Source organism: Salvelinus alpinus, chromosome 1 (genome assembly GCF_045679555.1).
Source record: "Salvelinus alpinus chromosome 1, SLU_Salpinus.1, whole genome shotgun sequence".
In the NCBI taxonomy this organism is placed as follows: domain Eukaryota; kingdom Metazoa; phylum Chordata; class Actinopteri; order Salmoniformes; family Salmonidae; genus Salvelinus; species Salvelinus alpinus.
The window spans coordinates 38203905-38219251 of NC_092086.1; the positions used below are offsets into that span (position 1 = coordinate 38203905).

Here is a 15347-nt window from a genome sequence, read left to right on the forward strand (position 1 = left end):
CCTAGGCTATGACAGTGTTATGCACTTCCGTTTTATTTTCACTAGATGGTGCCCTATATCAAGAAACTGGGAGCAGCGTTTGACAAGTATAATATACTCACACTAGTTATATAAACTGGGCTGACAACTAGCCTTTACTCACAGAAATTCTATGTTTTATTGTTGCAGAAATCTGCAAATGAACATGAAAAATCTGAAAAGGCTTATTTTAGGCCTAGCTAAGAAGTAGTCAGTGAATTATATAATTTCAAAAAGTAGTGGATTTATAAAAAACACTTTTGATGCCTAGGGGTGCATTCGTAAAATGTGCTCTTGCTATCTATTCCGATTTCAGATCACTCTCGTCTGAGTGTGCAGTAGTGCAGAGTAACTGATGAATTTACGAACATGCAACACCCGTTTAATATGACCGGTGTCGGTAAACGTCGGCAAAAAAAAAAACGTTATTAAATTGTTGCCATCAGCACAGTTACAGTCACGAACGCTCTAGAAAACATGAAAACAGCATAACCAGCTCTGCTAGGGTGAGTAAAATGGTCAGATTGAGGTGTTCTCTCGTTCATGTCTGGAAGTAGCTAGCAAGTTAGCCAACTTTAGCCTATTAGCTTGGGTGCTTGACTGCCATTGTGAGGTCAGAACGCTCGGATCAACCCTACTCCTTGGCCAGAGCGTCCAGTGTGCGCTTTGAACGCTATTTACACTGACTGCTGAATAATTATCGATATTGTGCATTAGATCTATCTCGAACTGGTATCACCAGTCAACACACACACACACACACACACACACACACACACACACACACACACACACACACACACACACACACACACACACACACACACACACCTTCTTTACTTGTACAGTATATGTATATTGTACAGTATATCAGTAACAGCACTGACTTTAGGTGGTCAGTTCATTATGTTTTGAGGATGCTATTGACACTGTAGCGTATGCCCTTCTTGCAGTAGGCTACATTACTTCAACACTGACACATGCTTCCTGTACAGCCACAGTCTCTCTCCAACACCTTCAACATGGGCAGCCAAAGAAAAGACAGCTTCCTCTGGGGAAAATGTAAGGTTTTTACGTTTTACAGTCCATTTTGCAATGTAACAACATCCCTAATTAGGCTATAGTATCTGGGGACTAACACCATGAACAATACATGAGTGTCTTTATGTAAGATGATGAAGTGTTGAAGTGTCGGTAGACAATGGGGGTTTGAGTTGTTGCTGTGAATATCTTATTTGAGAAATGAAAATGAAATACACTAATAAGAAAGTGTACTGATATAGTACCTGTCTTCACAATAGATATTCACTACCGTCTACAGTGACTATTGTGCTTTCAGTCTGTTTACCTGGACCTATATACACTGTGGTATAAAGTCAGCAGTGTTCAACGTATTCAAATGGTTTGTTTTGATCACTTTTACCACAGTGATGAATGTTATTCACTTTATTATAGCATCACCTGACTTTATAGAGGAATGTTGTTGTCATATAGCCTTTATATACCTCAAGTTCTCATTACTGACTATCAAGTAACGTTCAGAGGTGTTGCTCACAGTATAGTGTTCAACAATCTAATTGCCAAGATAGATGGAGTTTGGTGATGTTGTATTATCTAGTTAAGGTTGTACTGTCTAGTTAATGTTGTATTGTCTAGTTATAATGTTGTATTGTGTAATTATAATGTTGTATTGTCTAGTTATATTGTTGTATTGTCAAGTTATAATGTTGTATTGTGTAGTTATATTGTTTTATTGTGTAGTTATAATTTTGTGTTGTCTAGTTATAATGTTGTGTTGTCTAAATATATTGTTGTATTGTCTAGTTATAATGTTGTATTGTCTAGTTATAATGTTGTATTGTCTAGTTATATTGTTTTATTGTGTAATTATAATGTTGTTTTGTCTAGTTATAATGTTGTATTGTTTAGTTATAATGTTGTGTTGTCTACTTATAATGTTGTATTGTCTAGTTATAATGTTGTATTGTCTAGTTATAATGTTGTATTGTCTAGTTATATTGTTTTATTGTGTAATTATAATGTTGTTTTGTCTAGTTATAATGTTGTATTGTTTAGTTATAATGTTGTATTGTCTAGTTATAATGTTGTGTTGTCTAGTTATAATGTTGTGTTGTCTAGTTATAATGTTGTATTGTCTAGTTATAATGTTGTGTTGTCTAGTTATAATGTTGTATTGTCTAGTTATAATGTTGTATTGTCTAATTATATTGTTGTATTGTCTAGTTATAATGTTGTGGTGTCTAGTTATAATGTTGTGTTGTCTGGTTATAATGTTGTGTTGTCTAGTTATAATGTTGTGTTGTCTAGTTATAATGTTGTATTGTCTAGTTATACTGTTGTGTTGTCTCGTTATAATGCTGTATTGTCTAGTTATAATGTTGTATTGTCTAATTATATTGTTGTATTGTCTAGTTATAATGTTGTATTGTCTAGTTATAATGTTGTATTGTCTAGTTATATTGTTTTATTGTGTAATTATAATGTTGTTTTGTCTAGTTATAATGTTGTATTGTTTAGTTATAATGTTGTGTTGTCTACTTATAATGTTGTATTGTCTAGTTATAATGTTGTATTGTCTAGTTATAATGTTGTATTGTCTAGTTATAATGTTGTATTGTCTAGTTATATTGTTTTATTGTGTAATTATAATGTTGTTTTGTCTAGTTATAATGTTGTATTGTTTAGTTATAATGTTGTGTTGTCTACTTATAATGTTGTATTGTCTAGTTATAATGTTGTGTTGTCTAGTTATAATGTTGTGTTGTCTAGTTATAATGTTGTATTGTCTAGTTATAATGTTGTGTTGTCTAGTTATAATGTTGTATTGTCTAGTTATAATGCTGTATTGTCTAATTATATTGTTGTATTGTCTAGTTATAATGTTGTGTTGTCTAGTTATAATGTTGTGTTGTCTAGTTATAATGTTGTATTGTCTAGTTATAATGTTGTTTTGTCTAGTTATAATGTTGTGTTGTCTAGTTATAATGTTGTATTGTCTAGTTATAATGTTGTGTTGTCTCGTTATAATGCTGTATTGTCTAGTTATAATGTTGTATTGTCTAATTATATTGTTGTATTGTCTAGTTATAATGTTGTATTGTCTAGTTATAATGTTGTATTGTCTAGTTATATTGTTTTATTGTGTAATTATAATGTTGTTTTGTCTAGTTATAATGTTGTATTGTTTAGTTATAATGTTGTGTTGTCTACTTATAATGTTGTATTGTCTAGTTATAATGTTGTATTGTCTAGTTATAATGTTGTATTGTCTAGTTATAATGTTGTATTGTCTAGTTATATTGTTTTATTGTGTAATTATAATGTTGTTTTGTCTAGTTATAATGTTGTATTGTTTAGTTATAATGTTGTGTTGTCTACTTATAATGTTGTATTGTCTAGTTATAATGTTGTGTTGTCTAGTTATAATGTTGTGTTGTCTAGTTATAATGTTGTATTGTCTAGTTATAATGTTGTGTTGTCTAGTTATAATGTTGTATTGTCTAGTTATAATGCTGTATTGTCTAATTATATTGTTGTATTGTCTAGTTATAATGTTGTGTTGTCTAGTTATAATGTTGTGTTGTCTAGTTAAAATGTTGTATTGTCTAGTTATAATGTTGTGTTGTCTAGTTATAATGTTGTGTTGTCTAGTTATAATGTTGTGTTGTCTAGTTATAATGTTGTATTGTCTAGTTATAATGTAGTGTTGTCTAGTTATAATGTTGTGTTGTCTAGTTATAATGTTGTATTGTCTAGTTATAATGTTGTGTTGTCTCGTTATAATGCTGTATTGTCTAGTTATAATGTTGTATTGTCTAATTATATTGTTGTATTGTCTAGTTATAATGTTGTATTGTCTAGTTATAATGTTGTATTGTCTAGTTATATTGTTTTATTGTGTAATTATAATGTTGTTTTGTCTAGTTATAATGTTGTATTGTCTAACTATAATGTTGTGTTGTATAGTTATAATGTTGTATTGTCTAGTTATAATGTTGTGTTGTCTAATTATAATGTTGTGTTGTCTAGTTATAATGTTGTATTGTCTAGTTATAATGTTGTGTTGTCTAGTTATAATGTTGTGTTGTCTAGTTATAATGTAGTGTTGTCTAGTTATAATGTTGTGTTGTCTAGTTATAATGTTGTGTTGTCTAGTTATAATGTTGTGTTGTCTAGTTATAATGTTGTATTGTCTAGTTATAATGTTGTATTGTCTAGTTATAATGTTGTGTTGTCTAGTTATAATGTTGTGTTGTCTAGTTATAATGTTGTAATGTCTAGTTATAATGTTGTGTTGTCTAGTTATAATGTTGTATTGTCTAGTTATAATGTTGTGTTGTCTAGTTATAATGTTGTGTTGTCTAGTTATAATGTTGTGTTGTCTAGTTATAATGTTGTATTGTCTAGTTATAATGTTGTGTTGTCTAGTTATAATGTTGTGTTGTCTAGTTATAATGTTGTGTTGTCTAGTTATAATGTTGTATTGTCTAGTTATAATGTTGTATTGTCTAGTTATAATGTTGTATTGTCTAGTTATAATGTTGTATTGTCTAGTTATATTGTTTTATTGTGTAATTATAATGTTGTGTTGTATAGTTATAATGTTGTGTTGTCTAGTTATAATGTTGTGTTGTCTAGTTATAATGTTGTGTTGTCTAGTTATAATGTTGTGTTGTCTAGTTATAATGTTGTGTTGTCTAGTTATAATGTTGTGTTGTCTAGTTATAATGCTGTGTTGTCTAGTTATAATGTTGTATTGTCTAGTTATAATGTAGTGTTGTCTAGTTATAATGTTGTGTTGTCTAGTTATAATGTTGTGTTGTCTAGTTATAATGTTGTGTTGTCTAATTATAATGTTGTGTTGTCTAGTTATAATGTTGTATTGTCTAGTTATAATGTTGTGTTGTGTAGTTATAATGTTGTGTTGTCTAGTTATAATGTTGTGTTGTCTAGTTATAATGTTGTGTTGTCTAGTTATAATGTTGTGTTGTCTAGTTATAATGTTGTGTTGTCTAGTTATAATGTTGTGTTGTCTAGTTATAATGTTGTATTGTCTCGTTATAATGCTGTATTGTCTAGTTATAATGTTGTGTTGTCTAGTTATAATGTTGTGTTGTCTAATTATAATGTTGTATTGTCTAGTTATAATGTAGTGTTGTCTAGTTATAATGTTGTGTTGTCTAGTTATAATGTTGTGTTGTCTAGTTATAATGTTGTATTGTCTAGTTATATTGTTTTATTGTGTAATTATAATGTTGTTTTGTCTAGTTATAATGTTGTGTTGTCTAGTTATAATGTTGTGTTGTCTAGTTATAATGTTGTGTTGTCTAGTTATAATGTTGTGTTGTCTAGTTATAATGTAGTGTTGTCTAGTTATAATGTTGTGTTGTCTAGTTATAATATTGTGTTGTCTAGTTATAATGTTGTGTTGTCTAGTTATAATGTTGTATTGTCTAGTTATAATGTTGTATTGTCTAGTTATAATGTTGTGTTGTCTAGTTATAATGTTGTGTTGTCTAGTTATAATGTTGTATTGTCTAGTTATAATGTTGTGTTGTCTAGTTATAATGTTGTATTGTCTAGTTATAATGTTGTGTTGTCTAGTTATAATGTTGTGTTGTCTAGTTATAATGTTGTGTTGTCTAGTTATAATGTTGTATTGTCTAGTTATAATTTTGTGTTGTCTAGTTATAATGTTGTGTTGTCTAGTTATAATGTTGTGTTGTCTAGTTATAATGTTGTATTGTCTAGTTATAATGTTGTATTGTCTAGTTATAATGTTGTATTGTCTAGTTATAATGTTGTATTGTCTAGTTATATTGTTTTATTGTGTAATTATAATGTTGTGTTGTATAGTTATAATGTTGTGTTGTCTAGTTATAATGTTGTGTTGTCTAGTTATAATGTTGTGTTGTCTAGTTATAATGTTGTGTTGTCTAGTTATAATGCTGTGTTGTCTAGTTATAATGTTGTATTGTCTAGTTATAATGTAGTGTTGTCTAGTTATAATGTTGTGTTGTCTAGTTATAATGTTGTGTTGTCTAGTTATAATGTTGTGTTGTCTAATTATAATGTTGTGTTGTCTAGTTATAATATTGTATTGTCTAGTTATAATGTTGTGTTGTCTAGTTATAATGTTGTGTTGTCTAGTTATAATGTTGTGTTGTCTAGTTATAATGTTGTGTTGTCTAGTTATAATGTTGTGTTGTCTAGTTATAATGTTGTGTTGTCTAATTATAATGTTGTGTTGTCTAGTTATAATGTTGTATTGTCTAGTTATAATGTTGTATTGTCTAGTTATAATGTTGTTTTGTCTAGTTATAATGTGGTATTGTCTAGTTATAATGTTGTGTTGTCTAGTTATAATGTTGTATTGTCTAGTTATAATGTTGTGTTGTCTAGTTATAATGTTGTGTTGTCTAGTTATAATTTTGTGTTGTCTAGTTATAATGTTGTATTGTCTAGTTATAATGTAGTGTTGTCTAGTTATAATGTTGTGTTGTCTAGTTATAATGTTGTGTTGTCTAGTTATAATGTTGTGTTGTCTAGTTATAATGTTGTGTTGTCTAGTTATAATGTTGTGTTGTCTAGTTATAATGTTGTATTGTCTCGTTATAATGCTGTATTGTCTAGTTATAATGTTGTGTTGTCTAGTTATAATGTTGTGTTGTCTAATTATAATGTTGTATTGTCTAGTTATAATGTAGTGTTGTCTAGTTATAATGTTGTGTTGTCTAGTTATAATGTTGTGTTGTCTAGTTATAATGTTGTATTGTCTAGTTATAATGTTGTGTTGTCTAGTTATAATGTTGTGTTGTCTAGTTATAATGTTGTGTTGTCTAGTTATAATGCTGTGTTGTCTAGTTATAATGTTGTATTGTCTAGTTATAATGTAGTGTTGTCTAGTTATAATGTTGTGTTGTCTAGTTATAATGTTGTATTGTCTAGTTATAATGTTGTATTGTCTAGTTATAATGTTGTGTTGTCTAGTTATAATGTTGTGTTGTCTAGTTATAATGTTGTAATGTCTAGTTATAATGTTGTAATGTCTAGTTATAATGTTGTGTTGTCTAGTTATAATGTTGTATTGTCTAGTTATAATGTTGTGTTGTCTAGTTATAATGTTGTGTTGTCTAGTTATAATGTTGTGTTGTCTAGTTCTAATGTTGTATTGTCTAGTTATAATGTTGTGTTGTCTAGTTATAATGTTGTGTTGTCTAGTTATAATGTTGTGTTGTCTAGTTATAATGTTGTGTTGTCTAGTTATAACCTGAGAAGGGAGTAATGAATAACCCATCTAAACACCGTGAGAAGCTGTTATGAGGACAAGACTAGAGCAGATCACTTACTAATGGACATTACTGGGGCTCATTCTATAAAAAGCTGAAGTTCAGCAGTTATATTTAGCTAGTGCTGAGAAGTGCAGTATGTTAAGTTACTGTATGCTAGGGTTGGTTTGAGGGTGGTTGTCAATGCACATTTCTGACACCTTTGATATTTTCAGTGTATACAGGAAGATGTCTCAATTAGGTCTCAGGGGTTTTGTCCGACTGCTTCATTTATGCATTGGATGATAATGATGGTTTCATCTGTATGTTTGTGTTTGTGTGTATAATCAATTCTACAGCTTCCACAATGCTTAGCTCAATGGAGAGGCAGGAGATAGACACCAGGAAGTTTCATAAGAGTGACCTATTAGATGACATTCAGGTATAGTAAATCATGCTCTCAACCAGGGCTCTTTTTGTACAGTCAAAATGCTTTATGAAACTGCATTTTGCCAGAATAAAACTAACTGTATTGTGACATTACCTACAGCAGTTATTACATTCACAAAAGTCTCCTTCAAAAGTTATAACATCTCAGAAACATACAGTTTTATGAGTAGACTGACCCTGTACCTCTGTATGTGCCAAGGGCTTGAGTCAGCTATGGCTAAAATACCACATATTATCATCTCATCCCTTTGACATCATTTCCCCTTGTTTAGAAGCTGAGGTTGGAGATTAACAGCGTCATGACGGAAATCCACAACATTGAGGCGGACGAGGAGAAGTAAGTTAGAGCTTGCACAATGGCTCATTCGGATAGGTTACCATTAACCAGTAGGCCTCTTCCTCTGTGGGAGAGGAACACTTTGCAGTGTGGTAGCTTCTTTTAAATCTATCACAGTCCAAACACCAGATCAACAATACTCCCTGACATCCATCTTGACAAAGAGGCTCCTCTCACATCTCTGACGTCCTATCCCTCCCTAACTCAGACTAAGAAAGGTATGGAGGCATAGCTGCAGGTAGTAGAGGTGCACCCCCCCCCCCCCCCCCCCCCACTGTGGTCACCTCTTCGTCCTCACAAGTGGGCTCTGGGGGTGTTGTCTTCAAGAACAAGAACAGATTCTGCCCCCCATCTGTAAGGCCCCTCTGTATATGTGTGCTTCCTGTTTCTTCACTAGCAGCTACAGGAATGTGGTAAAACTCTTATATGTCAGCAGCATGAAACACAGACATATTCCAGGCAGGACAACCCCAGCTTCCTTTAATTGTCTCACTCTCACTGTGTGGCATCTCTTATGCAGTGGACACATACTGTAGCTAGTATAACGCTCCTGGGTAAAAGTGGTGTAATTAACCTTTGTCAATATTTATTCTGTTTTGTCTTTGTCTCTCTTCAGCAAAAATGTTGTGAGAAACAAGAGGTTCTTAAGTGGGAAAAAGAAATTCAACATGGATCCTAAAAAGGTGAGCTCATGTCACAGACTGTAATTAGAGCCCTTAGTTTTTCCTGGTGAGGTTCTCTGGTAAGACAAAGTCATAACATTACTCAATATGGAATACACTAAACACAAATACATACGGATCAGATATGTACTGAAATGTGAAGTGCTTCAATTATAACATTTAAGTAGTAAAGATCTGTATAGTTATCACATCTCTACTGATGGAGGCTTGCCACAGCTAGAAGTTTGAATAGTTAACTGCAAGATGACAGAACAAATAATCTGACACAAACAAATGAATGCTGAGCGAGTGACGTGACTTATGTGCAGAAGTGCAACTGTGTGGAGGCAGAGACAGGGGGAGAGAAAATGAGAGAGAACCACATCCTGTTCCGTGAAGAGGAGCGGAGGTGCACGCTCCTGCTCAAACCACAAACACCCTTCCTTTCCTCTCATCTGAAGAGAGGTCAAAGCCATAATATAAAGTCCCCCTGGCCTGTATGACCACCCTGGAGAAAAGCCTGGCCTGTATGACCACCCTGGAGAAAAGCCTGGCCTGTATGTCCACCCTGGAGAAAAGCCTGGCCTGTATGTCCACCCTGGAGAAAAGCCTGGCCTGTATGACCACCCTGGAGAAAAGCCTGGCCTATATGTCCACCCTGGAGAAAAGCCTGGCCTGTATGACCACCCTGGAGAAAAGCCTGGCCTGTATGACCACCCTGGAGATAAGCCTGGCCTGTATGTCCACCCTGGAGAAAAGCCTGGCCTGTATGACCACCCTGGAGAAAAGCCTGTGTTTGGGTGTGTGCAGAGGCTAGAGATCCAATCAAGCGGATCATTGGTTTCTTTAGCTGGAGGCTCTGCATTGTTTAGATATAAGAAGATATATTGCTTCTGGTGGCTCTCTCAGAATGGCAGACAATGCATACAGAATATTTCATATGTCCATGACCACTACTGCACATCACAGTGCTTTGGACCTCATTATGATTTCTGCTATTTTTTTTATTTTATTACACATACAAGTATGCGATAATGCATTCATATCTTCCAAGTTCAAACATGTTCATTGACTTGTCATGGCCTCTTCCCCCAGGGTATTCAGTACCTGGTTGACAATGACCTGTTGGAGTGGACAGCAGAGGCAGTGGCTGAGTTCCTATACAAAGAGGAAGGACTGAACAAGACAGCCATTGGGAACTTTTTAGGAGAGAGGTACACAATGCTTCTGAACATGACCAGGATAATGATGGCTTTGTTGATGGGGATAATGATGACTGTCATAACCACTCATTATCTCAATAATCTCCATATCACTGATTTGACTCTTGTTTGTGTTCATGCAGGGAGGAAATGCACCTTCAAACTCTGAAAGCCTTTGTAGAACTACACGAGTTCTCCGACCTGAATCTGGTGCAGGCACTGAGGTTAGTGCTGCACTACACTGGTGTATCTCTTACACTCTACATGAATATATTCTCATTATTATATTCATTTCCACAGTAAATCCTGTCTGATCCCTGTCTGTTCCCTGGCTCATCCCTGTAGGCAGTTCCTGTGGAGTTTCCGTCTCCCTGGAGAAGCCCAGAAGATTGATAGGATGATGGAGGCATTCGCTACACGCTACTGTGACTGTAATGCAGGGGTCTTCCAGTCAACAGGTACTGTACAGTACTGTAGTGCACAGGAACCAGCCTCCTCTACCATGCTGCTGACTCCCTACACTGACAGATCAGCAAGACAGATGGGGAGGGGGTTGAGGAGTACATTTTGAGGCATATTCAAATCATTTCACAAAGGTGATGTTGATTAAGGATGCAAATACATATCATTGACCCAACAGTAATGAAATGTGTGGGTGTTTCAAACAGACACCTGCTACATCCTGTCCTTTGCCGTCATCATGCTGAACACTAGTCTCCATAACCCTAACGTGAAGGACAAGCCCACTCTGGAGCGCTTCTTCAGTATGAACAGAGGCATCAACAACGGGGGTGACCTGCCCAACGACCTGCTCATGGTGAGTCCTCAGGGGTCAGAGGTCAGGAGTTAACTCCACTCTCAGAATGTGACCCCTATTTGGTTGTTGTTGTCTGTAGCTGTAGTTAACTCTCATCTACTACCTCATTAAATCCAGAAACTCTATGAGAGCATTCGGAACGAGCCGTTCAAAATTCCAGAGGATGATGGGAACGACCTCACACACACCTTCTTCAACCCGGACAGAGAGGGTTGGCTGCTCAAAATGGGTGAGATGATTAGCAATATCATTACCTGAGAGAATTGTCTTATAATTGTGCCATTACCAAGCATTAAAAATAAGCTTACCACAGAATGATCTGATTTCCTTTATGGAGCGTGTTGGATGGAGAATTTTATGATTAAACGTTTTATTTGTGTAACGAAATGTAAACTTTTCCTCTCTGCAGGAGGAAGGGTGAAAACATGGAAGAGGCGGTGGTTTATTTTGACAGACAGCTGTCTGTACTACTTTGAGTATACCACAGTGAGTATGCTATACCCCCAACTTTGTCACAGGGTTTGCCAGTAATGGAATTTAGGATAAAAGATGGTAGTAGTTACTGCTAAGTGATAGTCCTTGACCAAAGCATCTCTCTCTCCTCCTCCCTCAGGATAAAGACCCCATAGGGATCATTCCCCTTGAGAACCTCTGTGTAAGAGAGATAGAAGACTCTATCAAACAGGTACAGTGTATTGCACTGACTGCATATTTCTTTTTACGGTTGATGGCAGTGCCACCTGTTCTATGGTGTTTCAGTCTCATAGTCTGTGCAGAAGTCACATTTACAGAAGCTACTCTCTTAGCTGTCATGGCACAGTATGACTCATAGCCTCCGTATGAGAAAGGAAGGTTTTAACTGGAAGATTAGGAGTAATTAGACCAATATACTATGGGATCATTTCCTTTTTTGAAAAAAGTTATTACCAGTCATTTGGCTTGGGTATGTGTTTTGTGAACATTTGTATGCATGTGTGTGCTTCTTTGTGAGCAGTATTGTCTAGAGATCTACAACCCCAGAGGGCAGAAGATCAAGGCGTGCAAGACAGAGAACGGAGGCAGGGTGGTGGAGGGGAAACACCAGTCCTACAGGATGAGTGCAGCCACAGCAGATGAGAGAGATGACTGGATAGGCTCCATCAGGTCAGACACCTCAACCCAGGCTTAACACATACCTGTACTACACGCCATACACTTCACAAATGACATCACAAAGGACAGTTGTGTCCTGGCACCAGGACACAACTGGCAATCAATAGGATAAAGTGAACTTGATGATGATGATCATTTGGACACTTGTTTTATTTTTCTCTCCGTCTTTCCCTCAGAGCAAGTATCACCAAGGATCCCTTCTACGACCTGGTGTCATTGCGCAAGAGGAAAGTCATCAACAACAACAATGCTTCACAGGACTGAGACATCGGACATGATATAAAGCATCATGGGAATTGAGCCCGGTAATGATCTGTAGAGGTAACCTCTCCGTAACAGACAGTTTTTTTAAATGCTTGGAAATGATGGACTGGTTCAAGTAAATAGACATGGCGCTTAACATTACAATGCTGTACAGTACAGCATTAGTGCAATACTGTAACTCAGAATGAAAAAAGATAATTGTGACCTGTGTGTGGTTTAAAGCTGTCAAACCAGAATCTCCCCATACCTCATACTGTAGGTCTAATTTTATGGTTGAAGTTAGAGTCACTCAGTCTGTTCAATTACTAATAGAAAGTGATTTCTGTCAATATTTCTTAGAAATAAGAATTTAAAAGTACGTGAGAGAGTTGCAAACCAAAATAAGTGTGTAGCACTGTAATAATAATAATAATGCATCATTCTATAAGGACAGATTTGAACATGTAATGTATAATGCAAAGTTACTCAAATGTAGTTGTATATAGTTCTAGTTGATTCTGTACCATAAGCATAGAACAAAGGAAATATCAGGTAAGTATTATGGAAATGCACCACCTTTTCACCTTGCACCAGGCTCAGCGATTTCAGTTCCTAGTAAGCCTCTGTACTACTAGCCTTTTCCTCTCCCAAGCCTATAGAATTCCTGTTACGTGGACACAAAACTTCAACACTGATTCAGTGTTGCCACATTCTGTCATTGTCTTAGAGGCATTGTATAAATATTTTTTGAAATATGTATGGATTTATTTTTCAACTCATAACGTACATATTTTGTAAATACTGTATTATAATAGAAAGTTATTTTGCACATTGCCTTTAAAGTACAGACAGTGATAATACACATGTCTGTATACATGCCTTAATAATGTTTAATAAACAATATATACAAATTTTATTATAAATATGTGTGTACTTCTTTCACAACAGATGACAGATAGTAGCAGATTATAATTACATCAAACGGGCCTAAAAAGCGGGACTGAAGACCTTTCTCTTCAGGAAGGCTTTATGTTGATAGCGGTGCTCATTGGTTTCATTGTCCCTTTGTGTCAGTTTCCCTGTCCATTTTATATTTATTCTGTATAATGAAATGTGCTTTACAAATGTAATACACCTTCTTCTTCTTCTTCTTCTTCTTCTTCTTCTTATCATAAATATCTTAGATATATACTGAACAAAAATATAAACGCAACATATAAAGTGTTGGTCCCATGTTTCATGAGCTGAAATAAAAGATTGCAGAAAAGTTCAAAATGTTCTACATTTTTATTTTTACAAATTTGTTTACATCCCTGTTAGTGGGCGTTTCTTCTTTGCCAAGATAATCCATCCATCTGACAGGTGGGGCATATCAAGAAGCTGATTAAACAGCATGATCATTACACAGGTGAACTTTGTGCTGGGGACAATAAGAGGCCACTCTAAAATTTGTTACACAACACAAAGCCACAGATGTTTCAAGTTTTGAGGGAGCGTGCAATTGGCATGCTGACTGCAGGAATGTCTACCAGAGCTTTTGCCAGAGAATTGAATGCTTGTTTCTCTACCATAAGCCGCCTCCAATGTCGTTTTAGAGATTTTGGCAGTACGTCCAACCGGCCCCACAACCACATGTGGGGCCACAACCACACGTGTAACCACGCCAGACCAGGACCTCCACATCCGGCTTCTTCACCTGCGGGATCGTCTGAGACCAGCTACCTGGACAGCTGATGAAACTATGGGTTTGCACAACCAAATAATTTCTGCACAAACTGTCAGAAACCATCTTAGGGAAGCTCATCTGCGTGCTCGTCGTCCTCACCAGGGTTTTGACCTGACTGCAGTTTGGCATCTTAACCAACTTCAGTGGTAAATGCTCACCTTCGATGGCCACTGGCACGATGGAGAAGTGTGTTCTTCACGGATAAATCCCGGTTTCAACTGTACTGGGCAGATGGCAGACAGTGTGTATGGCGTCGTGTGGGTACAGTGCCCCATGGTGGCAGTGGGTTTATGGTATGGGCAGGCATAAGCTACAGACAACGAACACGATTGCATTTTTATCAATGTCAATTTGAATGCACAGAGATACCATGATGAGATCCTGAGGCTCATTGTCGTGACATTCATCCACCGCCATCACCTCATGTTTCAGCAGGATAATGCACGGCCACATGTTGCAAGGATCTGTACACAACTCCTGGAAGCTGAAAATGTCCCTGTTCTTCCATGACCTGCATACTAACCAGACATGTCACCCATTGAGTATGAGTTTGGGATGCTCTGGATTGACGTGTCCAACAGCGTGATCCAGTTCCCATTAATATCCAGCAATTTCGCACAACAGAGGAGTGGGACAACATTCCACAGGCCACAATCAACAGCTTTAAAATCTCTATGCGAAGGAGTCGTGCTGCATGAGGCAAATGGTGGTCACACCAGATTTGATGGTTTTCTGATACACACCCTTACCTTTTCTTAAAGGTATCTGTGACCGACAGATGCGTATCTGCATTCCCATGTGAAATCCATAGATTAGGGCTTAATGAATTTATTTAAATTGACTGATTTACTTTTATGAACTGTAACTCAGTAAAATCTTTGAAATTGTTGCATGTTTCGTTTATATTTTTGTTCAGTGTAAAATCTAACTAAGTACAGTTTTAAACTATTTTTATTATTTAGTGATACACATTTAATCAATCTGATATTGTTCAACACAAATAAGGAAAAACACAAAGATATTATCGAAGAAAACACTATTTGAACTTCTAAAATGTCCAGTAGATGGTGCCAGATTATAATCTGTTGTTGGTTTTCAGTTTTCAATACTTATTAGGTGTCAGAGTTTAATAACCACTCATCAATATGCTTTATGTCTCCCATGATATGGGAAAATATATTTTAGCAACCCAAATGCACAGCTCCTAATGAAGAAACATTGAATCATGTCATGTGGTCATCCTGAGGTACTGTGTATTGAGGTGCTGCGTTTTTTTAGCATCATGTGATGACAGATGCATCATACCGGCTGTATTTCTCTATTTTGAAAGTTATACATCTTTAAAACTTTTTGGGACATTTTGGACTATATCAGCAATGGACTAATGAACCAAATACCAAAATATTGTTTTGGGGTGGGGTTTTCCTTTAAGTGCTGTATTTCTACTGTGA

The 15347-nt window shown here is 35.6% G+C and overlaps 1 protein-coding gene across 3 annotated transcripts; it reads left to right on the plus strand.

Annotated features, from left to right (window-relative positions):
* The first annotated feature begins 287 nt into the window (after positions 1 to 287).
* LOC139575238 (cytohesin-3-like) lies at positions 288 to 13093 on the plus strand. 3 transcript variants are annotated; one of them, XM_071400222.1, is made up of 14 exons: positions 288 to 524; positions 972 to 1080; positions 7667 to 7749; positions 8030 to 8094; positions 8711 to 8777; positions 9852 to 9970; positions 10102 to 10182; positions 10304 to 10416; positions 10627 to 10775; positions 10893 to 11004; positions 11185 to 11261; positions 11389 to 11460; positions 11770 to 11918; positions 12104 to 13093. In XM_071400222.1, exons 2-14 carry the CDS (start codon positions 999 to 1001, stop codon positions 12189 to 12191), a joined length of 1257 nt encoding a protein of 418 aa, XP_071256323.1. In that variant the 5' UTR covers positions 288 to 524; positions 972 to 998; the 3' UTR covers positions 12192 to 13093. The 3 variants fall into 3 exon arrangements, with proteins under 3 accessions (XP_071256323.1, XP_071256318.1, XP_071256313.1); XM_071400217.1 differs by having other exon boundaries at positions 364 to 524; positions 1014 to 1080; XM_071400212.1 differs by lacking the exon at positions 288 to 524 and having other exon boundaries at positions 927 to 1080.
* Positions 13094 to 15347: the final 2254 nt, after the last annotated feature.